The 25,086-nt window shown below is 36.6% G+C and overlaps 1 protein-coding gene across 1 annotated transcript in view; it reads left to right on the top strand.

Moving 5' to 3' along the window:
• The window catches only part of DOCK2 (dedicator of cytokinesis 2), a 316,367-nt gene that overhangs the window by 75,481 nt on the left and 215,800 nt on the right, over nucleotides 1-25,086 (top strand). The window contains exons 24-27 of the mRNA XM_026688575.2: nucleotides 3,452-3,522; nucleotides 3,928-4,031; nucleotides 14,546-14,691; nucleotides 24,439-24,534. Of these exons, the coding sequence (XP_026544360.2) occupies nucleotides 3,452-3,522; nucleotides 3,928-4,031; nucleotides 14,546-14,691; nucleotides 24,439-24,534 (417 nt within the window). The remainder of the gene's footprint in view (nucleotides 1-3,451; nucleotides 3,523-3,927; nucleotides 4,032-14,545; nucleotides 14,692-24,438; nucleotides 24,535-25,086) is intronic.

Raw genomic sequence — 25,086 nt, 5'->3', positions numbered from 1 at the left:
TTTTAAGTTCCAGGTGGTCTCCTCCATTTTTCAGATTCCAACCTCTTTTTTCCTTTTTCCCTCTGCTGCTTTCTTTCTTTTTTTAAAGAAAATTTTTAAATTATCCAAGAATCTTTATCCCTTTGACACTTTATTTTCAGCTAGAAATAGCCTATTAATGTCAAAGTGGATTAGTATCAATTTATTATTCGAATCTCTTCTTCTTAACATTCCAAGTCAATTAAAACTGTCAATGTGAGAGGAAAAAAAGCCAATTCCATTTTCTTTCCCCTTCTCTTTCGCCACTTAAAATCTTTTTTAGGATTAGTATTAGTCTTTAAAATTCAAGTTCCAGGTACCTTAAATAGATGTTCTCTATTCAACCTGGTCAGTCAAACTGTCTCCTTTAAACTTCCTCCTGCACAATCTTGTCTGGTTGGGTTTTTCTTTGAGGTGGCCATTTCTGACCACTGCTGCAATCGCCTTTGGGAAAGGGAGTAATGGCCAGCCGAGGAGGAGAGATGTGGCTCTCCTCAACCCATGATGGCTCCCCCTTCTTCACCACCTCTACAGGGTGGCTTCAGCCCCGAATCCGGGAGGTTTGGGGCGCTCCAGCGGCAAGCATGGATCAAAACTGTGCACGATCGCGATTTCGGTCCACCGCCAAAGAAACCCAAACCGGAAGTCCATTACAATATTATTTTTGCATGTTTATGTTTCCAGCTGTTTTGAAGGTAAAACAAGCAATCTCCAAAATTGTTGACCTCACAAGGTTAAAAATCAACATAAAGATAACATAATAGAAGTTATGCAAGCTGTACATCACCCCAAGTTTCTTGAAAGATATATGAGATAAAAATACATAACAGATTTTAATTCACTAGTTTCCTTTACCCCAGCAGTACTACAAAAAGGACTTTTCATGTTAGTTTTCTTGATGGATTGAAGGTGCATAATACTGTGCTTTGAAAATGGAGCTGAAATGGAATCAATCATGCCAATGGTTAGAACATAAGAAGAGCGTGATTGAGGAAGCCATGGGGTATGGCATGGAGATCAGAGAGAGACTGTGACCCTGTGGGTGGCTGGTGAAGTGATGATGTCCCCTCTGCCCTTTTTTAATTTGTAATGTCTTAACTTTGCTCATACGCTTTGGCTGCCTAATGAGAAGAGAGGAGTCACTGGAAAACCAAGTTAGGAAAGATTGAAGGCAAAAGGAACAGGGGTTGAAGAGGAAAAGATGGTTAGACAGTGTCATCGACACCATGGGCATGAATTTGGGCAAACTCTGAGAGAGAGCAGAGGACAGTAGGGCTTGATGTGCTATGCTCCAAAGGGTCGGGAAGAGTCGAACACAACAAAAATCTTAATTTTAACTTCAATCTTAATTCTGTTTTAACTTTGCTGTACTTATGTATATAAACCAGTTTTATGTGTTTATTGTAAACCACCCGGGGTCATTTAGATGAGATAGGCAGTGTAGAAATGAGATAAACAAATAAATGTTTGATGCTCAGAAGGATGAGGTGGATTCACAGCCCTTTCCTGCTGCTCTTTCTCTGCAACTGGTGTTCAGAAGCATCTTTTACTCCTGGAAAGGAAGCTTGTTGACAACTGTTTTTTATTGCATATTTACTTTCCTTTGCAAATTATAGCAGTGTAATACTTGGTGGGTCATTAACACTTCTCCATATATGTATTCTATGGGAGGTGCAAGCAATACTTTCATAACTCTAGTGTTTCTCTGTTGGACAGCATTATTGGACAATATATTCTTCGGGGGAGGGGGGGGACTTGGAAAATTTCAATTTCTTTTGTGCCATGGTTTCAGTTCCACTGCCATGATAGTAAAAAAAAAAAGCGCAAAGACTTGTTTCCTTGTTATCAAACTTGAGAGAGTCTTAATTTTCATCACGTATCCTCTACAGCCATAAATTTGTTGTGATGGAACCAGCTAAAATATTAAAGTTGTAGTGGGAATAGTCAAATACCCCCTCATAAATATTCAACAGCCATGAGCATGGATAATATTCTGAGTGACTTTGCTTATTAGAAATTATTATTTCTAAAACATCAAAGTAGGCAGAAGCAAATACAATCAATATACATACATACATGCATATGTGTGTGTGTGTGTGTGTATATATACACACACACACACACACATGGATTATATAGATGTCCATTTTATATCAAACTCTGGGCAGCTCCAATCAGCAATTTTTCAACTCATATTGATGATAAAAACAACACAGTGCATAAATATATTAAATTAATATTGATAGGGATGCTTTTTCCCATTACCAAAACACAAATAACACTGACTTTTTTTCCCTTGCTTTTAGTTCGTTTTCAAAAACACTCATCAGATCATGATTGGGTAGTTCACTCTGTTAACTTCCTAGCTTTGGGAATTTAAACCCAACCGAAGGCTAACATTCAACCTGGCTTTTTGCAGGCATTTCTTGAAGCAGAAGACAATTCACATTAGGCTTATAATAATGCTTCCCTTTCCTCATATCCCAGAAATGGTTACATGTATCTATTCAACTTTTATACTGCAATAATTATGTTTTGGGAAATGGATTTGGGAGGAAATAAAAAGGCAGATGAATGCTGGCATATTATGATCAATATACAACATACTGTACTGTATAGTTTAAAAAAGACTCTGAAAGGCAGGAGACTTTCTCACTATTCTATGGAAGTTATTTAACAGTCAAAGTAACCTAGAGAAAGTGAGATATTCCTCTTAGAAAAGTTCCCTAAGTCAGACCCCAAGATGTTATTGCTTTTTAGTGCTAAACATATACTGGTAGCTGTTATACAGGTGAGTAAAAAAGGTTACATACATGACTTGCTTAATTTTGCAGTTCTGTTGTGAACATGGGCTTCCTGGAGATGCTTCACATTATAGTCATCTAATTTGACTTTCAGAATCTAGAATTTGGGGTAGGGACTGATCTCTGCAAATTCCCAGGACCTCTGTTGATCCCATGTGCCCAGTAACGTTTTTCCTCCATAAGGAAGCTCCTTAAAATCGGAACCTCCCCCAAAGAAAGAAAATGTATGCCTATTATGCACAGTAGGAGCCATTTCTAGAAAAATCTAGATTGTTAAGGACATATGGAAGATCAATTTACCATGAAAAAATTGTCTCTAAATGACTTGACAGTGGATTCTGATAAAGTCCACATATAATTGTCATAGGTATGAGTCAATAGCAAGAGGCCTAGGAAAAAAATTATAGGCTGTTATATTGGTAAATGAAAAGTTAATGGTAAGGCACTTCTCAATTAAAAAATAGCCTGGAAGATGTTGGTTTCACTATACTTTCCAAAGTCCAGTTTACTAAAGACATGTGGACATTTCTGGATATATGTCCTATTTGGGTTTTTAGTGAAATCTAGATCTAAATTATGTAAGCTTTGAAAAACAAAAAATATGATTAATTATGTTATTTTTCTTTCAGATGGCTGCCTTAAAGTATATTGCATCTGTTCTCCAAGATGTAGAAACAGTCTTTGATGTCAGATTGCTTAGGTGAGATGACATTTGGAATTCCAAAGCTTCAGGGCATTCAGATGCTTGAAATTTTAGCATGTGCCTTCAGATAGTCACGTTGCAGATTGCAGTATATTCTTGGCATAAATCTAGATTCTGCTGGTTCAGTCTTACATAATTTCAAGCATAATGTAAGCAATACCATTTGCATAAGAAACTTGCCCAGAAAGCATGAAATTCATGCAACTAGATATAGAGCCTTTAATTTTTTATTCATTAAGGTTTTTTTCCCCCAATTACCTTGCTATACACAAGGGACTCCATATAGTTTCTTATTTGTTTAATACCTTTTCTCAAAAGCCTCCTCATACTCTTTGCATGACTGTCTTAAGTCTTAACAATTTCCTGACCAAACATTCTGATCAATCTTTTTTTTTTCTACAGCCAGCTTTTACATGAATTTTTTGCCTGCATTCCAGCAAACTTGCAGAAGCAAAAAGTTCAATCAATGACAGAAATTGTACACAGCAGTCTCTTTAAAAAACAAGGTAAGTAACAATTAGAACTACTTTAGTGTTCATAAAGTCCTCTTCAAAGGTCATAGGTATGGCTTCTTCTAAAGTTGCATTAGCAAATTTAACCTTCCCAAACCACTATAATTTTTGATTTCAAAAGCATTAGTTTAATACTAAAAACATACTTATGTGTTGTACTACCTCTCACAAAATGGATTTTGCTTGTGTTTGGCATATCAGTAACTTTCTTCTACCCAGGATTGCACCGTAATTTGTTTGGCCTTCCAGGGGCCGTAAGTGGAACAGCTCCAATGTCATATTAGACTTAGAATAATTATTGTCACTTTGAATGTACACTAATCGGCATACGTTTAAATGAAATTTTGTTGCATAAAAGCTTCCAAAGGGTCGTCACCACCTCCCATATGCACCACACAAACATGACAAAATAAATAAATACAAAATTATGTATGTACCCACATATATTATATGACACATTATGAAAATGGGTAGAACCAAACTAGTCTAAGAATTAGAGGCTCATAGAGCCCACTCTGATAGAGTTTCTTATGAAGCAGCACTGCTTTTTTGTCATTTCACTTGGGCCTCTTATCTGGAAGTATTTATTATTAACAAAAACAATGGTGTTTGGTTTGGTTCTTGCTGGATAACTTTTTGAAAGTATTCATATGAAATTTGGTAGCATTTATTCCCTCAGAACAAGCAACTTTCATAAATATGTATGTCTAATCTACCAAGAAATAAAAACATCATTAGCATTTCTCTTGTTTTGGTTTTTGCAGTTATCCCAATTCCAGATTATTTTTAATGGTAAGAAGGCTGAAATGTGAATGATGATAGATAGAATGAGGATGGATGGATGGATGGATGGATGGACGGATAGATAGATAGATAGATAGATAGATAGATAGATAGATAGATAGATAGATAGATAGATGATAGATGGATAATAGGTGAGAGATATAGATCAAGGGTCTTCAAACTTGAAAAGTTTAAGACTTGTGGACTTAAACTCCATGATTTCCTGAGCAAACATGACTGGGAATTGAAGTCCACAAGTCTTAAAGCTGTCAAGTTTGAAGACCCCTGATATAGATAGATAGATAGATAGATAGATAGATAGATAGATAGATAGATAGATAGATAGATAGATAGATAGATAGATAGATAGATAGATAGATAGATAGATAGGATACAGTAGATAGTCACAAGGGAAAAGCCACTGCAGTGAGATGTTTTTCAGTTACAGTTTAGTAAAGGAAGAAGCATTTAGATGTGAACCTAAGTCTTCCCTGTCTCATATGGCTGTCATGGGTGGAAAGTGGTTAGCCTAGAGGAGAACCTGGAACCATGCCATTTGTTTGGACAATATGTATTTTAGAGTTGGAAAAAAATATCTGCTTTAGAGGGATGGACTCCTGGTCATAGTTACAAACAGTAATCTTTCTCACTGATTCTGTATGGCCAAGAGAGGCAACCCATTTTATTCTCCAAAATGCCTTTTGATGTTATAACTCTTTTGGAACTGTTGTCAGTGAAGAATAAGAGCAAGTGATGCTTTGTCTTAATGTAGCACATGATCCTAGTTTCTTTGTAAAAGGTGTATATGCATGCAGCCTGAAAGAAACCAGATAAATGCAAGTTCTTCAAATTAGTTAGCAAATTTTAGGTATATTGGAAATTTCTACAACATTACTTAGATGAAATGTTAAACTAACTGGCATCTACTTTTCCTCTGGGATTTCACTGGGGAAATCTCATCCCATTAGTTACTTTAAAAGTAAGTTATGTCAAAAACTATTAAAGGCAACCCATAACTTAATAACATTATAGAAAGGTTATTCTGAATGTTTCTAACTATTCATGAAAACGTTTGCAAAACAGCCACCTCTCATTTTTGATTGTAAGAAAGCCATTAATTGTGACTGGAGGAAGCCTATGTGATTGTCTCAAAGAGTTTTATAAAATATGATGAAAAGAAATCAAGATATTCTTTTCACATCTCAATGCTATGTTTTCATCTAGAAAATTTAAATCAGTCAAAATAAGATTTCCTTTTTAATAAATTAAATGTTATATAAAAGTGACTTTTTAATGAATGAATATAAATATGATAGGATCTAATGCTTTTACCCTCTTCCCTCTGTTGCTTTTGGTCCTCATATGTTAAAAGGTGATAAGATTGAAGATTAATATCAATATTCTTTAAAAGATATTGGAGGTTTTAAATTAGAATTATGGTGAGTTTCATTTGGGAATGGTAACATGAAATTTGAAATCTGTCTGGGATCTTTTTGAGTCAGATATCTCCATTAAAGGACACAAATTAAAGAGCAAATTTTGCTGGGGAGACATTTTTTTTCCTTTAAGTGACTGCTCAATTACTTGATAAATCTGTCAAGTGAACCTTTCTTACATGCCAAATAATTTATGATGGCCACAGTTTCTGCATTTTAAAAACTGCAACTGCAGAACTCTTAAAAAAAGTACTGTTAGTTTTAGCAAGACAATGTGAAGCTGTTGATTCCGGTCAGTGGCTAATTCCATGAGTGAGTTCACATGAAATACCAGAGCACAAACTAGTCAACCACTGGTGTCATCACCAGTCAAATTGTGCAAACCTAATGTGCATGTTTGGTGTAACAGTTTAGCATGCAGATCCAAAAAATGGGGTTAATTGAATAAATTATGGATCAGTACTTCATGGATATATGAATCTCTATGAACCCAATGGTACATTAAGAGAGGCCAAAACCTCAACACCTCAATACTTGGAATTAAGTCCCATTAAATTTGTTAGTGCTTACCACTTTTGAGTATTAAAATATATATATTAAAATATATAAAATAAAATAAAAACACTTTGAAAATTGCAAAAGAACTGTCACAGTGACATAGTGTGTTAGGGATACAACACCCTAGCAGAACGTGCAATGGCAGTCTAGCAGACAGAGAGTGTGTGTGAGATAAAGCGTTGTTGTAGCTTTACAATCAGTAAGACAGATACACTGTGTATTTAAATAGTTTTTTATTCCAGCAAGAGTTATAGCATAGTCAAAGCAGTCCATATGTCATACACTAAGTTCAGACAGTCCGAGGGTTATTCAGTTTGCAAAGTCCAGTGTAGAAAATAGGTTGTTCAACTCACAAACAATCAGTCCAATGATGTATCTCTTTTGCAGTCAGAGATATGAAGCAAATTCAAACCTTCTTTTCTTCTCTCAGCAAACGCACGCAGTAATCACCATCAATCCTTCTCTGTCAGCATTCCAGTAAAAGCCGGCGAACAGTGAGCTCTCTTGCTCTCTCTTATGGCGATTTACAACCGCACCCAAATACTTGGCTTACAGTTTAAAGTGACACACACATTTAAACTAACAAACATATATTATATTTAGCCAAACTAAGTTAGGTAACCAATGTTATCCCTAACATAGTGTACTTGGAAAATTATCTTGAACCCAAGCATATTGACAAGTGAATCCATGGTACAAAAACATCTGCTGAACTAGAGAGATGCTACAAATGGTTTTGCATGAAGTGATGAGACAGATAATAGATAATCAGAGTTGGAAGGGACCTTGTAGGTCATATAGTCCAACCCCCCACCCAACGGGAGACCCTACACCATTTCTGAAAAATGGCAGTCCAATCTCTTCTTGAAAGTCTCAAGTGATGATGCTCCCACAGCTTTGATGGCAAGCTGTTCTATTGGTTGATTGTTCTCACTGTCAAAAAATTTCTCCTTATTTCTAGATTAAATCTCTCCTTGTTTAGTTTTCATCCATTACTCCTTGCCTGGCCTTCGGGTGCTTTAGAACAGGGGTCGCCAACCTTTTGGACCTCAGGGGCCACCAAACTCATAATTTTAAATCCTGCAGACCAGATACCCTGGGAAAATCCCCCAAAAAGTCTGTAGGAAAATTCCCCACCCCATTTTCCTACCAATCAATTGTTCTTTATTTGGGATCACAGAATACCATCTCCAGCTCCATTCTCAGGGGGAAAGAGAGAGAGAGAGAGAGAGACTTTTGGCTTCATGCAAGGAAAGCAGCAGAAGCAACAGAAGTCTTTCTCTCCCCCAAATTCTGCCAGAATGGAGCAGCCTCTTGGAGTAAGATGCCTTGCAGGGTCCCAAAGACTCATTTCTGGTGGAGTTTGGGGGAGAGAAAGAAAGACTTTTGCTGCTTTCCTTGCATGCAGCCAAAAGCAAAGGAAGAAAGAAGCAGCCTGGTGGCCAGGCAAGGTGCGTGGAGCGAGTGGGGCAAGTTCCCCCCTCTACCCTTTCCCCCCTCCCCTCACTACCTTGTGTTGTTCTCAATGCAAGCGATGCAAGCCTTGTGTTCCCATGGGCCATGTGGGCAGCACAACCTTGTGTTCCTGTACAGCCTGGATTAATTGCTTTGGGGGTGACATTTCTCTGCGGACCACCAAAATTTTCTCATGGACCACCAGTGGTCCCTGGCACATTGGTTGGCGACGACTGCTTTAGAAAATAGCTTGACCCCTTCCTCTCTATGGCAGCCCCTCAAATATTGAAAAACTGCTATCGTGTCTCCCCTGGTCTTTCTCTTCACTAGACTAGCCATGCCCAGTTCCTGTAACCGTTCTTCATATGTTTTAGTCTCCAGTCCCCTAATCATCCTGGTTGCTCTTTTGTACTTTTTCTAGAGTCTCAACATCTTTTTTATAGTGTGGTGACCAAAACTGAATGCAGTACTCTAGGTGTGGTCTTACTAAGGCTTTTTAGAGTGGTATTAGTACCTCCCTTGATCTCGTATCTCTCTGTTAATGCAATTTAGGATTGCATTAGCTTTTTTGCTGCTGCTGCACACTGCTGGCTCATATTTAGCTGGTTGTCCACTAAGACTCCAAGATCCCTTTCACAGTTACTGCTGTTGAGCCTGGTTTCTCCCGGTCTATATGTGTACTTTTGGTTTTTCTTGCCTAAGTGTAGGACTTTACTTTTCTCTATATTGAATTTTATTTTGTTAGATACAGCCCAGTGTTCTTGTCTAGTCTAGATCTTGAGCCTATCTTCTTGGGTGTTAGCTATTCCTGCCAGCTTAGTATCATCTGCAAATTTGGTAAGTTCCCCTTCTATTCCCTCATCTAAGTCATTAATGAAGATATTGAAGAGTACTGGGCCTAAGATAGAATCTTGTGGCACCCCACTGCTTACTTGCCTCCATGTAGACTTAGACCCATTAAGGACTACTCGTTGAGTACGGTTTGACAGCCAGTTGCGAGTCCACCTTGTGGTGGTGCTATCTATTCCACTTTTTTCTAGCTTACCAAGAAGTAGGTTGTAGTTGTACTTTGTCGAATGCCTTGCTGAAATCTAAATATATTATGTCCACAGTATTTCGCTGGTCTACTAATTTAGTCACTATGTTGAAGAATGAAATAAGATAAAATAAGAGGCTCTATATAGCCTAGAGGATAATCCAAAACGTTTTGCAATATGTATGCTGAACTATTAAATTATGGTACATACCTCTGAAAGTTACAGCAGAAAGAATTTCTGCAAATTCATCTCTCCGGATATAGGGAGTACTTCCAGGATGACTTTCTGTCATTAAACAAATTTTTCCCATAAGGAATAAGATAGTGAGTCACAAGGTATTGTGACATGTTAGCTATTCTAAAGTAGGATACATACAATTTTTACATTCTTGAAAAGTAAATGGAAACAATGTAGTGAATTCTCTTTTCCATGATTCTCTTCTTCCCTTTCAACTCCTTTTCCCAATTGTTCCTTAGAAGTGAGTTACTCCTACATCTAAAATAAAAAAAAAAAGATATTTCAAGGGGAAATGACAAGCAAACCCACATCACTTCTGTGGTTTGTATCAACATTTCTTTTGAATAAAGTTCACTTCTTGACACTTCTAATGAGGCTATAAGTACGTTACACAGTTCTTTAAAAAAGTGAAGGAATGGTTTGCTATTGCTTTTTTCAGGATTTTTTCCCCTGATTTTCCCTATGCCTGGTGCTCTGCTATCCAAGTACAAATCAAATTTGACTCTTTTCTTCCAGGTCTGCCTAGATGTGTCCAAAATAGGATAATTGACATCTTTTATAAAAATGGCATATCTTACTGTAAACAAGTCTAAAGCATTCCTATAGTAAAAATTCATAATTTTGGAATTGCATAGGTACAGTAGTATATTGTTAGTCAACTGTTTTGAAACTCATCAAATTTGGTACTCAATGCATTTTGATGTGAAAATTTTATTCTAGATGAAATTCTATTCATCATTTGTTTGGTGCTCAAAGCACAAGCTAGAACTTGTCGGTGTCAAGTTCACTCATCATATTATTCCTTATGGGAAAAATTTGTTTGCACGCATCATTTTTGATATCCATTGCTTCTTCTGGAATCAGTTAACAATGAACACTGTATATCACTGTATTTGTATTTTTAAAAGGACACCCTGTATTACATTTCAACCTCGGCCTCAATCGGTTTCTATAGCAGCAGTCATGAACCAGTGGGCCACAGCCCTCTTGGTGGGCTGCGAGAAAATTTTGGTGGGCCACAGAGATATCTCACCCCCAGAGCACCCCCCCAAAGCAATTAATCCAGGCTACACAGAAACACAAGGCTCCGCCACCCACACTGAACCGGTAGTTACACTGGTCGGATCCCACCCCTGCATGTAAATAGTTCCTTTATATGGCAGCTGAGCGCCTTATGGTCTGTTCTGGCTAGTCACATGAAGCTGTAATTCTGAGACATTGTAATATGTCCTGCAGGTTAAGAAATTCTATACAAGCTATTAAAGAAACAGTTATCTTGTATAATCAATATAGTTTGCCACCAGTACAGGTAAAACTAATTCAAATATAACATTTTATTTTTTGGATAATGGGAATTAAGAATTGATTGTCTACTTTATTTAAAGATATCTGAAATGGAATAGGAATAAACAGCTATATAAATTTCTATTAGCACTAATAAAAAGCCAATACAGCAAAATTAAAGTCTAGAAAGATAATGATTATGTTATCTTAATAGCAAAGATTAGCATGCTAAGTTGGTTATTAGTTAATTTATGTCCATGATGAATGGAAATCTGCATGAAATAGTTTGCAATATTTCATAAATAGTAGGCAGCCCATCTTGCATGGTTAGCATACTTTTTCCAATTTCACAGCAATTAGTATATATTCCAATTTTCTTACAGGTTATCTATTTCTGATATATATTCGCAAAATATTGTTTCCCCACAGTAAGAGATGCTTGAAATCTGTGACACATATTTTGAAACTAACTGGGTATAGATTTTTATAGGATTGGCAAAAACAAAAAAAAAACCCCAGGTCCTAAGTGATAGCTTATTTTCCATTCAGAAACAGAATAAGAGAGAATACTCTTCTCAGTCAATGTAAACTGACTGTGTGAGTCCTACATAAATGGAGTCAGAGGAAATTCCACATGACTGACCATATCTACATGGCATCATTCAGACAGGTCTCCATCCATACTTGTCTCCTACAAAACTGAGCATTTCAAATATGATAGGTTGTCTGCTCAGAGTTTTAACACATCTGGGGGACAATAGGAGGGCAAGAATGTCTTAATTATACACTCCTGACTTCTACAGCCGAAGCACCTTCCCATCACTGTTGAATGTAGGCATTTTAATTGTCCTGTCTCAGTTAATTTACACCTGCTGTTTCAGCTCTCCTTTTCACTCAATAACTTTTTCAGCTCCATAATGACATAAGCATTTAGTGCTCTGCCTGCATAAATGTACCCAATTCATCTCCTCTTTCTTTCTTTTAAGAGTTGCAAGCATTAGAACAACTGAAAACTTGGATGACTACCAATAAATTTCTATTTATTGGGTCATGGAATAAATGTACATTATACATGTGTGCACCTGTGTGTATACATACATATATACACATATACATATATGCATACAACACACACACACACACACACACACACACACACACACACCAGTGGTGGGGTTCAATTTTTTTTACTACTGGTTCTGTGGGCATGGCTTGGTGAACATGGCATGGCTTGGTGGGTGTGGCTTGGTAGGCATGGCAGGGAAAGGATACTGTAAAATCTCCATTCCCTCCCCGCTCCTGGGGAAAGGTTACTGCAAAATCCCATTCCCTTCCCACCCTACTAACTTGTTTCTAGTTCTGTTCTCCTGTGCAGGGCAACAAAAGAAGACCCAGCCAATCAGCTGGGACTCAGAGGCAGAGAATAGATGAGAGCGGGGCCAGTCAGAGGTGGTATTTGCTGGTTCTCCAAACTTCTCCAGAACTGATCAGGAACTGCTGAATACCACCTCTCTCTCTCTCTCTCTCTCTCTCTCTCTCTCTCTCTCTCTCTCTCTCACACACACACACACACACACACACACACACACACACATGCATACTGCATATATCTCCATTCCCAGAACTATTCATATATTTTAGAGTTGTCGCAATATTGTATTTAAAATTAAAATGGTCAAAAATAAGAGTTTGGGATAAATTTGTTTTGCTAAATGTATTATTTCATTTATGTCAATGGCTAAGATTTATGAATAATAAATTGCATTATTAAATCTTAAAAGATCTATCATTCAATCTTTGTCAGAGGTTGCCAGGGCAACCAGGTCTTCCACATTTTACCCTGAAAATGTTCCCAAAGACCTTGACAACTGTGGGTATTTATTGATTCCTTGGGATAGAATGAGTGGAACTCCTCTGTTTGTGAGGCTTTATGTCTGCTTTCTTGTTTGGATTGTCCCCACATAGTTAATTTGTTCACATGGAATATGTATTAATATGACACTAATTGTTAACAATGACTTGATGACACTCCCAAAAGTACTTTTTGAAAAGGCAACTGGACTTTCTTTGTTTTGCTTGAAGACATTTCGCTTCTCATCCAAGAAGCTTCTGAACAGTCAGAACTGAAAAAGAAGCTTCCTGGATGAGAAGCAAAACGTCTTCAAGTAAAACAAAGAAAGTCCAGTTGCCTTTTGAAAAAGTACATTTTGGGACAACCATGACCTGGATGACTGAGAATCTCCATAGATGACTTCATGATATGCAATCAATTACTTTGTAGTTATTTTTATACTGTTCTAATTTTTGTACATTGTTGTTTTTATTGTTATTCTGTGATTGTGGGCTCCCCAAAGTCTCATTGAGTTGGGCAGCATCCCATTTGAATAAATACAATTAAAAAAATAACAATTTCACAAACATCCTTCAGCAACATCCTAGACCCCATTTCATCTAATTTCAGTAAGTCCCAAACCTTCAAGAATAGACTATTTATGGGTGCAGGGATCAAACCTTGTTGAATGATTTTATTCTCCATTTTTTTTCAGAACCTATTCATTCTTCATAATTTGGATGTATTACTTTTTTTTCAAATACTACCTCCTTGGCAGAATTAATTAATTAATTAATATTTTTGCTACCCAGAGAACATTTCTACATCTGTCATAACAATTTTTCTCCACCATCACACACTGACACACACAAATTCAGATGCACAAATTCATCTTAATAATTCTTAACAGTGAACAAAAAGAACATATATTTTCATAGAACCAAATAATTTGTAGAAATATCACTGTGCATGAGAAAACTGAAGAGCTCCTACTGAGGTTTTCCATTAACGTAGGAAAAATAGTTTCATACTAAGTCAGTCATAACACACTTTAGTGGGGGAATGCTTTGTTTATACACTAGTTCACGGTTGAAGATTTGGAAACTATAAATTATTTGTGGACAAGGAATTTTGTCTATCACATTATTTTTTCACTGAATCTTTTCATCCCACTTTGTATTTTCTTCTACTGTATTGCTGACTCTGTTAGGAAAATAAATACTTAGACTGGTAAGATTTTTTTTTCTTTTTAATGTTTTGTGTGGTATGTATTGAAATACAGGGAAAGGAAGGTGATAGATGGCTTTCTCTTATGAGTTTTAGATGCACATTGCTGTATTTTATAAAACTGAATATCTGCCATAAATACTGATTTGATGTTATGGAGTGGATTGGTTGTGTGTTGTTGTCTTTTCTTCAGAATATGAACAAGCAAATACTTATTGTTATAGAGACTTTGTGGACTATACTTGTGGAGAATATTAAATGAATATAACTGAATCAAAGCAGAATATAACTCAGTTTATATTGCTAAGCATCCTTTATTGCCCTTTATTAGCTGTTCATCATATTTTTAATCTTCTCCAGGGAATTATGAGAGTACATGACAAATTTTAGAATGATGACTTTGAAAGACACACAGCCTGCAAAGTCAGTTCTCCAGTACTTAGTATGATGTAGCCATAGTGTTCCTCTTATAATTCAGCAGATCTGCTTCTTTTGTATATATACCTTTATTTACAATTGAAAATGTAAATTTTAGCGTCCTCCGATTGCCTTTAAGAATGATTGTACCAGGGAGAGCTACATTGTAAACATTTGAAACAGTAAATATGAAAATATTTGTGACTTGATTCCTCCTCTAAGTACCAAATTGTTTATTTTCAGAATGTAGAGATATCCTCCTCCCTGTAATTACCAAAGAACTGAAGGAATTGCTGGATTCCGGTGTTGAAATGCAAGGGAAACAAGAAAAACAATATTGCATTGAATTACTCAACAGCATCCTAGAAGTTCTCAGCTGTCAAGAAGCAGTGAGTACCAATAAATGTCAGGATTATATAACTGATTCCAGTTTATCAAGTCTGTGTTGATTAAGGTGTACCAGTTATTTACAATCCAAATAATCAGTCTAGATCTATATAAACCATGGTGTGGGAAACAGAAATATACTGCAGACATGCAACATCCTTTCAGCTAAACTTAAAAATAATCTCTGGCATTACTTACATAACAGCTGCCCTGCTTTTTTTTTAAATATCAGTCGTTGGTTGAAGTTGGCAGTGGAGACAAATCTGAATTATAGTCATTTTCATGATTTCAGAAATGGGAAATGTGGTGCCAGAGAACTCTGCAGAAGTTCAAGAGGAGTTCAATAAAACAGCATTTTATCTAATGAATGCAAGCTCCTTCCCTTTGTGTTCCCATGTATGAAAGGAGAAGAACGTGTATCATGCAGCATTGTTTTTGTCAGTTTGATAAAAATGCTGGATCCTATAGATGTCACCAACCATTTTTGTTTGTTTGTTATGAGGCTAGATATAATCCGATGCATGCAACATGCATCAGATAGTAATTCATTCAGATTCCAGACTACAGTCTCCATGGTGACATGTCAGCCATTTTAAAAAACATTTTTCTCTTGTTAATTGCAGCATGAAAACACATGCAACATCCATTAGTGATCCACTGCCAAAGATTTCAAATCACTAAAATTGGATCTTATTTTTGATTGGCATAGCAATAATTTTATTCTTTGAAAGATGAAAGTATCTTATTGCTTTATCTTTTAAAGACCACTTCTTTGGATATTATCTCAGTATCTTCCACAAAATTTATTCACTTTCATTTTTTTTATGCTGAGCAGATGAGTGGTTATGCTTTGAACACTTTGAATCAAATCAAATCCTGTTAAAGGAAATTATTTATTCATTATAGATATGCTCAGTTGCATGCCTGTACGACTCTTGGCAGATTTAAGGAGTTTGGAAACCATTAGAACATTTACAGTACAATAAATATAATGGAAACTATCAAATAAAAAATTACAAACTGGTATAGGAAACAGACTCATCAATCCGAATTTTGACAGAGTCATACTGAACTTTTAAACTGACATCTCTCAAATATTGCTTTCTTTGCAAGAACAATACTATCCATTAGTTTCTTACACTGGGTGTCACTTTTTTATATATTGCTAAATTTTATATTTTGAAATGGCACTAAATGGGACAGTTACTTGATTGAAGCTTAAAAATGGACTTAGAAATCTGTGCCTCTTCAATATTTATAAACCTAATAAAAGTAGCATTCACACATAGTATTCACACAAAGGTTGGTACTATGCACATAAGCAAGAAGTGCCCCTAGTGAAAGCTCTGATTTTAAATGACAAGTCTCTGACATGTACACCATTCTTACTACTATACGAACAGAGAAAGTAAACAAAGATTCAGTTCCATTTTTGCATGATTCTGGTGTGGTGCTGTATATCAAAAACTTGTCATTTAAAATAAACTTTAGTCAATTACAAAGCAAGCTAATTTTATGCTATGGTTTTTGAGGCTGGCTTGTTCACTTAAGTGGAATTTATTTTAAACAATGATATGGGCTCTCACGTGATCAATCCAGAAACAACAGAAGTGTAATGGAATCCTGATTTATTTCTCATACTGGGCAAGGAGAAAGGAAGGTTAAACATACTACACTACATGAAAAGAAATGGTATACTTGTAGAACTGGGAGCATAAACTCCATTTTTCCAGTTTTAATTAATTTAATTAATTTCCCAGATTAATTAATTCAGAGGTGTAATGCAATTAATGGTGGCCAATGTTTAACCTAATTTATGATTTCCCCTCATGTATTAATAGAACTTCATCGTTAGTACATTTGATTAAATGCTTTGCCACAATTACTATTATGCCTTTATAAAAAAGGAGAGATATATCTTTCTCACAACCTACTCAGAAAAGATTTAATTTGGCAATCTCACGGTATTCCCAGAAGTTATTTCCCAAATAAGTATGAATGGATTGTAGTTATTTGCTTGGGCCTTGGCCATTCAGCAAGATCATCTTTGAGAAAAATAATAAGAATGCTTGATTTTATATGGCCATTTTTTCTTGCTACCACCCACCATAAATTTCTACAGCTGGGTTTATTATCTAGGGTTATAAATTAATCTGTTACAATAGCAGCAAACTTTATTTGAACGGGGTGGCTGTCACACCCCCTTGACACTTCAAGTACAGTTCTTAAGGATAATTATAGAGTAAGTATGGTATAGATCCTATAATGTACTTTGATGTTTTGTCTCTTATCTATTATATAATTTTTACTACACAGGATTCTGACAATGCACTAACCCTTAATTGGCCACTGAAGTTCTACTTCAGTGAGGAAAAAGTTGTGTTAAAGCTCTCTCTCTCACACACATTTCATTGTTTAAACAGTATGATGAAACAGGACTTGTTTTTGTCATAAATCACATTCTAAGTTTATTTTGGGGACTTAGACTTAAACATCTCACTGCCACTATTACTAAATGATGCATTTAATATTTCTATTCCTATTATATCTTTTCCAGGGTGTGTACATATTTTATATGCATCTGTGGGGTTTTTTTTTTACTTCTTTTCCTTTTCTTTTTTTACCCTTCCAATTATCTATTTTGTTTTCCTGATACTGTGTCGCTCCCTCATTCTGTTACAACTTTCTGATTGTAGTAAATATAAAAAAAGTGTATTTTTGGTTATGTTAGTAGAATGTAAGTAATGTATCATTTCATTATAAGAAGGATGCAAATTATAATTTCATATTAGGTATAATGAAAAGGGAAAGAGATGACTAGAATAAAAATAAATTTAACACAACATTAAGTAGCAATAGAATGGAATAGTTTGGTTAAGTGGAACCTATGACAATTAGCCCAGTTCATTCGGGCTGATGGAAGAGGTCTGAGTGTCTTATTTTCCACTTTAATATAACCAAGTATAGACTACCAACAGAAGCAATTTGGTTGGTCATGTTCCTAAGATATCCTCTTTAGGTGTAATTGGATGGATGGATGGATGGATGGATGGATGGATGGATGGATGGATGGATAGATAGATAGATAGATAGATAGATAGATAGATAGATAGATAGATAGTCACTGATGAAGTTATCACTGTAAGGAACTGATCTACAGGTGAAACTCGAAAAATTAGAATATTGTGCAAAAGTTCATTTATTTCAGTAATGCAACTTAAAAGGTGAAACTAATACATGAGATAGACTCATTACATGCAAAGCAAGATAGTTGAAGCCATGATGTGTCATAATTGAGATGATTACGGCTTACAGCTCACGAAAACCCCAAATCCACAATCTCAGAGAATTAGAATATTGTGCAAAGGTTCAATATTCTAGGCTCAAAGTGTCTCACTCTAATCAGCTAATTAAGCCATAACACCTGCAAAGGGTTCCTGAGCCTTTAAATGGTCTCTCAGTCTGATTCAGTAGGAATCACAATCATGGGACAGACTGCTGACCTGACAGTTGTGCAGAAAACCATCCTTGATACCCTCCATAAGGAGGAAAAGCCTCAAAAGGTAATTGCAAAAGAAGTTGGATGTTTCCAAAGTGCTGTATCAAAGCACATTAATAGAAAGTTATGTGGAAGGGAAAAGTATGAAAGAAAAAGGTGCACAAGCAGCAGGGATGACCACAGCCTGGAGAGGATTGTAAGGAAAAGGCTATTCAAAAGTGTTGGGGACTTTCACAAGGAGTGGACTGAGGCTGGAGTCAGTGCATCAAGAGCCACCACATACAGACGGATCCTGGACATGGGCTTCAAATGTATTCCTCTTGTCAAGCCTCTCCTGAACAACAAACAACATCAGAAGCGTCTTACCTGGGCTAAAGAAAAACAGAACTGGTCTGTTGCTCAATGGTCCAAAGTCCTCTTTTCTGATGAGAGAAACTTTTGCATCTCATTTGGAAACCAAGGACCCAGAGTCTGGAGGAAGAATGGAGAGGCACACACTGCAAGATGCTTGAAGTCCAGTGTGAAGTTTCCACAGTCTGTGTTGATTTGGGGAGCCATGTCATCTGCTGGTGTTGGTCCACTGTGCTTCATTAAGTCCAGGGTCAATCCAGCCATCTACCAGGAGATTTTGGAGCACTTCATGCTTCCTTCCACAGATGAGCTTTGTGGGGATACTGACTTCATTTTCCAGCAGGACTTGGCACCTGCCCACACTGCCAAAAGCACCAAAACCTGGTTCAATGACCGTGGGATTACTGTGCTCGATTGGCCAGCAAACTCGCCTGACCTGAACCCCATAGAGAATCTATGGGGCATTGCCAAGAGAAAGATGAGAGACATGAGACCGAACAATGCAGAAGAGCTGAAGGCCACTATTGAAGCATCCTGGTCTTCCATAACACTTTAGCAGTGCCACAGGCTGATAGCTTCCATGCCACGTGGCATTGAGGCAGTAATTGCTGCAAAAGGGGCCCAAACCAAGTACTGAGTACATATGCATGCTTATACTTTTCAGAGGTCCGATATTGTTCTATGTACAATCCTTGTTTTATTGATTGCATATAATATTCTAATTTTCTGAGATTGTGGATTTGGGGTTTTCATGAGCTGTAAGCCATAATCATCACAATTATGACAAATCATGGCTTGAACTATCTTGCTTTGCATGTAATGAGTCTATCTCATATATTAGTTTCACCTTTTAAGTTGCATTACTAAAATAAATGAACTTTTGCACGATATTCTAATTTTTTGAGTTTCACCTGTAAATAAAAATGGGTGCACTACCAAATTTGGTCTGTAGAACTACAGTACACCACTAGATGTCAGGAAAGGTAGATCTCTTTGTTGACTTCTAGCAGCCACCTGTTGGTGGTGGTGATGTTTTGCTGTACAAAACAGTCACCCTTGAATTAACTTCATTTCAGCTGAAAGAAAGTGACTTGCTGTCTCACTTTTCCACCAGTGGCAACCAACATAGCAGTGTCAGAAAGGCTAGTGACAAACTGTAACTTGTTTCATACAGGTCAGTTAAATATCTGCCAAATGTGAAATGTCAAGATATACTGCAGGTATTAATAGGTTTGATGTGGATATGGAGATCTGTCTAATATTGCAGACTTTTTAAAAATGTCAAAAGAAGCAACATGCACATATCATAATTGCAAATGGGGCCTCTCATGAAGGTATGACTGTATAGAAAAACCTATCTATTATATTTAATTATTAATAATAATTATGCTTAATGTTACTTAAATCACAGATTCCTGATTCTGAAAGCCTTTTTATCCTGCTTACAAGAGACTGTGTTTCATCTCTGCATACATATAAACAGTGTATCTTTAGACAGTATCCCAGGGAATATATTTCCTTCTGCATGGATTATCTCTACAGACAAAGGAGTTCATCCATTCCTTACTCTTCTCTATTCTTTGAACCATGGAATGATGCTTGTTTGTCCTAGCTCTGACTAGTGCAGATATAGATAATCAGAGTTGGAAGGGACCTTGTAGGTCATCTAGTCCAATCCCCCGCCTAAGCAGGAGACCCTATACCATTTCTGGCAGTCTACTTCTTGAAAGTCTCAAGTAATGACACTTTCACAACTTCCAAAGGCAAGCTTGATTGGTTGATTGTTCTCACTGTCAGAAAGTTTCTTCTTATTTCCAGGTTAAATCTCTCCTTGTTCATTTTCCATCCATTATTCCTTGTCTGGCCTACAGGTGCTTTAGAAAATAGCTTAACCCCTTCCTCTCTGTACTGATGATATTACCTAGTTTAGGTAATAAAATGTCTGCAAGAAAACAAGCTTAGAGAGCACCAAAGACCCCCTCATATCAACCCTGAGCTACAGGTATTCTCCTGGATCTGAAATCTGTAACTTCTTTTAAAAACTGACTTGTAAATGCTTCAAGTTGGGCCTCTTTTGAGAAAATGTAAACTTTAACCTAATTAGCCAGCAACTATTTTGAGGAGCTCTTTTGGGAAGAGTGTGGCATCTAATTAGAGAGCTCTCAAGAAGCTTTGGACTTAGAGTTATTTGTTAGACTTATCAAGGCAGAGGGAGTGGATGGGAGGGAGGGAGGACAACCTCTTAGGAAACCTCTGTCAGAACCCAGCAGCAATACATGACATGCCCTCTGAAAATGCCAGATCTGCCAAGAGGAGCTGGGAAACCTGCCAAACAGCCAGATGCTGCTTTTGGAAATTGCTGTGCCCTACTGTGGGAGCTGGGACTATAACAGTTGATCAAAGAAAGAAGATGAAGTTAAGAAGGCTTAGGGAAATAATAGTAGGTGCATGGCTATTATCTGTAAATTTTAATATTCTTGTGAAAGTGCAAGTGTCAAGAGTATTATGTATTTCTGCTTTAATTAAGTTAGGCAAAGCATTTGTTCAAGATTTTAAGTTGCACTGAAGCAGGAAAACCCATATTTAATGTAGGCTGGATTAATGAAGGGCCGGCAACACAAAGACCACTGATGTCAAGGCACTGATTGCAATTTCAGTCAATGCTCTATCAAACCCAAGCTTCCCCCAAAATTATTTTTTTTAGAAAAATGGCTCAAATTATATAAAAGATACTGCTACTTTGTGATAATTTATGAAGTTGCTTAACATTTATTAGAGAGTACCAATTAAGAAAATAAACAAGTCCCTTGCAAAATTATTGTTCCCATAGAGTAAACAGTAATCCGCCTATATTAATCCCTGTTTTCATGATTTTTGCTTTCTAGCTAGTCACCATAGTTTATGACATAGCGGAAGATATGATTTTGGACAGGATAGGTTATGAATAGATAAAATGAGCCGATGTTTAGTATATGAGTGAGTGCAGCCAGAGAATCATAAGAATTACTTAATTATATGAGTATAAATATAACCCTATTAATTAGCTTAGGAAGTGAAAGTAATAAAGTTATGGTCATACAGTTCCAGAAACAATGGCTTAATTATAGAAGCAAGAAACTGTCCTGTGAACTGAAGGAAACTGAGCCAGAAACTCAGAAAAGAACAAGCTTAGGTATTATTTTCTCCAAGACATTCAGAGTATCATATCCATTCCTTTTCATAGAAGGAAGGGGGTGCCTTTTTGGCACATCCCATCATTCTCAGCATATAGGATACTTTTTTTCAGCAAGACAATAACCTCATAAGCTGCTCTAGGAGGGGTTTACAGCATCAGCAATGAAAAAAACCAGGCAGGGTATTGCTCAATTTCCATAATGTGTAGAGTCCTACTTCTAAAAATATGAGAAGAAGCATCGATCACCTCTACTGCCACTGTAGTTACTTATCTAACCTACTTAAAGCCACTCTAAACCAGAGTGCAACAAAAAGGGGTTCCATACAGATAACACAGCTTACTGAATTATGAAGGTACTGTCATCCATTAAAAAGATCTATAAGCACAAATAGAAAAGAACCGATGGTCCATTAAATATGAACCCAACTTATAATACGATGCAGGAGAGTTATTCAGATGCAGGATGTTGTATTCCTTAATAATTATTTTAATTCTACAGCTTTTTATTCTAACTTCCTAGCCTTTCATCTTAATTACAGTTACTTTAATACAGATGGAGTATCCATGGAGATAGAGATGTGCTTTCACTAGGACTTTTGCCAATTCTTGAAGATAAAAATTACATGTGCTTTTGATATAACACCCAAGATGAGGACTAATATCAATCTCCATTGGTGTGATATTTCAATCATGGCATTTCTATCAGCTCCAAATCTGGGATGGCTTGAGTCATTTCTCAAATTGCCAGGTTGTTCCAGATTGGGTGTAAATTAGAATAAGTTTCTATGTGTTTTTAAACACTGTGAAATGACCAGATTCATTGTGCCTAGTAGGTGGCAATGAAATTTCTGGGAGTCAATCACCGGGTTCACACATTGTGTCAAACCACAGCTTATTTAATCATTATTTATAAAGCTATTAGCCATGTTGGATAAGTTCATACCACATACAAACTACACATATCAAATTACACTGGATCACACTGGATAAGTTCATATACATACACATTTCACATATCAAATTACAACTCAATGCAATAGGCAATCCCAACCTAGATTTGCTTGTTTACAAAGAAGAATGCACTGCCTTTCAAAACAAGATTTTTCAGGGAAAGGTAAAATCAATATAATGAAAGTATTTTAACGCCGGTATCTTAAAAGTTTAAAATGGGAACAGCAGGATAAAATGAATCCTTAAAAAGCCAGACCAAAATAAAATAAATAAAACAGGAAAAACAACTCATATGCCTGAGTATATTCAAACAGTCATTTAAGGTGACTGTCTCTAGTTAGCTCTAATTCTTGATTAGGTTTCTATCATTTTCCTACTAGGAAAACCTAAATGATTGTATCACATTATGGGATTGAAAATTACAGAATTATGCTTTCAGGGGTCTTTAAATACCTATGATAAAGAAAGTTTTAATATTTGAACTGTGCTTTTCCACTAAAGAAAGACTGAGTTGTGAATTCTTTTTTAAAATCAACCCATCCCATAGAGCAAACATGGTGAGTGGCCAATTGATGCTGAAAATAACATTAGATGAGGAAAAAATGCATGAGAAAGCAGCATTTGTGAACAGATTGAAAAGTTGGCAATGCTATCAAATGGTAAAAAGAAGCCAATGAGTCATTGTTTAAAAGTGAAAAATATTGCTATATAAAATTAAGGAGAAATTCCTTTATTGAACATGTAACATCTTTGTTGCTCTATGACTGAGATGGACAGTCTCCAAATTTGATGAATGAATGAATGAATGAATGTATCAACCCTGAATGATTTGTCTGTGTCCTCAGGCTCATTTGACCTTGCAAATGGGTGACCTGCATTACTGAGGGCACAGATAAGCTTCCAAGTGGCCTCAACAACTCTCTAAAAGAATGCATATAACCAGCTGTCTGTAAGGAATATAAATCCTCCCATTCCCCACCATCAAGTCAGAGCTGAAGAAGCTTCTTGAATGAGAATTGAAACATCTTAGAAGAAAAGCAAAAAATTCCAGTTGTGTCTTGAAAAAGCACCTTTGGGGATAATTCTGTGGGTTTGACTATTGCAGGTATTCAATAGTATATATAAGTGATGACTAACTTTTTCATCATTGCGTGCCAAAAGTACTTGTGCGAGCACATGCGCACACGAGTGCCTGCACCCATAATGCAATGCACGTACGACCCCCTGCACATGCACACGTGATCCCTCTGTGCAAAATGCATGTCTCTGCATATGCACATGTGACCTCCTGCATGTGCCCTGTCCCCTGCGCATGCACAGCAGATACCCAACAATCAGCTGGCTGGCGGGGAGCACGCGTGCATGTGCAGTAGATCAGTTCCAGGCGACAGCTTGCATGCCGGCAGAAATGGCTCTGCGTGCCACTTCCAGCATGGGTATACGTTGTACTTGGACTGTGTGGAGCTGATGCAGATGATATGGCAACATGTGTTGCATCTTTGACTATTTCACTATGAGAAGAAAATCTAAAACAAATAAACAAACAAAAAATTCCTCCTTGAATGGAGAATATGTCAAGGACATGATTATGTTGAACCGTGCTTTTGAACAAGGTGAGCATGAATCTTCTTAAATGTAAAGTAGCAGTGAGTGTATGATTAGTTTCTTCCATGCTGCTAAATATTATGTTCATATGATATGGATTAAGTCTACACGTTTATTTTATTTGTAGATTATTCTTTATTATCTTGAAAAGTATTATTTTTTTTGCAGGCATCAACCTATCAGCATACACAAGAAATAATGGTCCAGTTGCTGCGCACCATTAACAAGACTGTCATTAGAATGGGAAGAGATGACCCCTTAATCGTGAGTTGTTGATTTTGTAAATGTACTTTGCTACCAGGGCTTGGGGTATGATGTGCACAGAAGCATCACCAGTGAGAGATGAAAAGCAGTCAGGCAGAGAAAATTTGTCTTTCAAGGCAGGGCCCTTTAGTGGACTTCCACCATCTACAGGAAAGAGAGGTCTAAAAAATGTTTCTTTATTTTGGCATTGGAAACTTTCCCCAAGCAAACTTTCTCTCTCCAAAGCTAGCATTACTGAAGATAGATATAGTTAGGAGACAGAATCTCTTTCATTTCCTATTATAGTTTACAATTGTTGTCAATTGCAGTTTACAAATTGGTTTGGTCTATCTTTCTGTTTGTGTTTTACAAAATGAAAGTTATAATGAAGAATAGCCAACATTATTTTGATGAATAAAGCAGTTTGAATAAGTTTAACAAATCCATCTCCAAAGTATCTACTGTCTCAAATACCTACATGGAGTCATATGTTTTCTGATATAAGAAGTAGTGTGGGGCCAAGAGTGAGTGCTGAGATATCTATGTCAAAAGAAGACCACAAAATCTGGGTAG

The sequence above is a fragment of the Notechis scutatus genome, chromosome 2 (genome assembly GCF_049901735.1).
Source record: "Notechis scutatus isolate UNSWTSFEM ecotype Mainland chromosome 2, rNotScu1.2, whole genome shotgun sequence".
Taxonomy (NCBI): domain Eukaryota; kingdom Metazoa; phylum Chordata; class Lepidosauria; order Squamata; family Elapidae; genus Notechis; species Notechis scutatus.
This window is presented reverse-complemented; position numbering and strand designations above follow the sequence as displayed.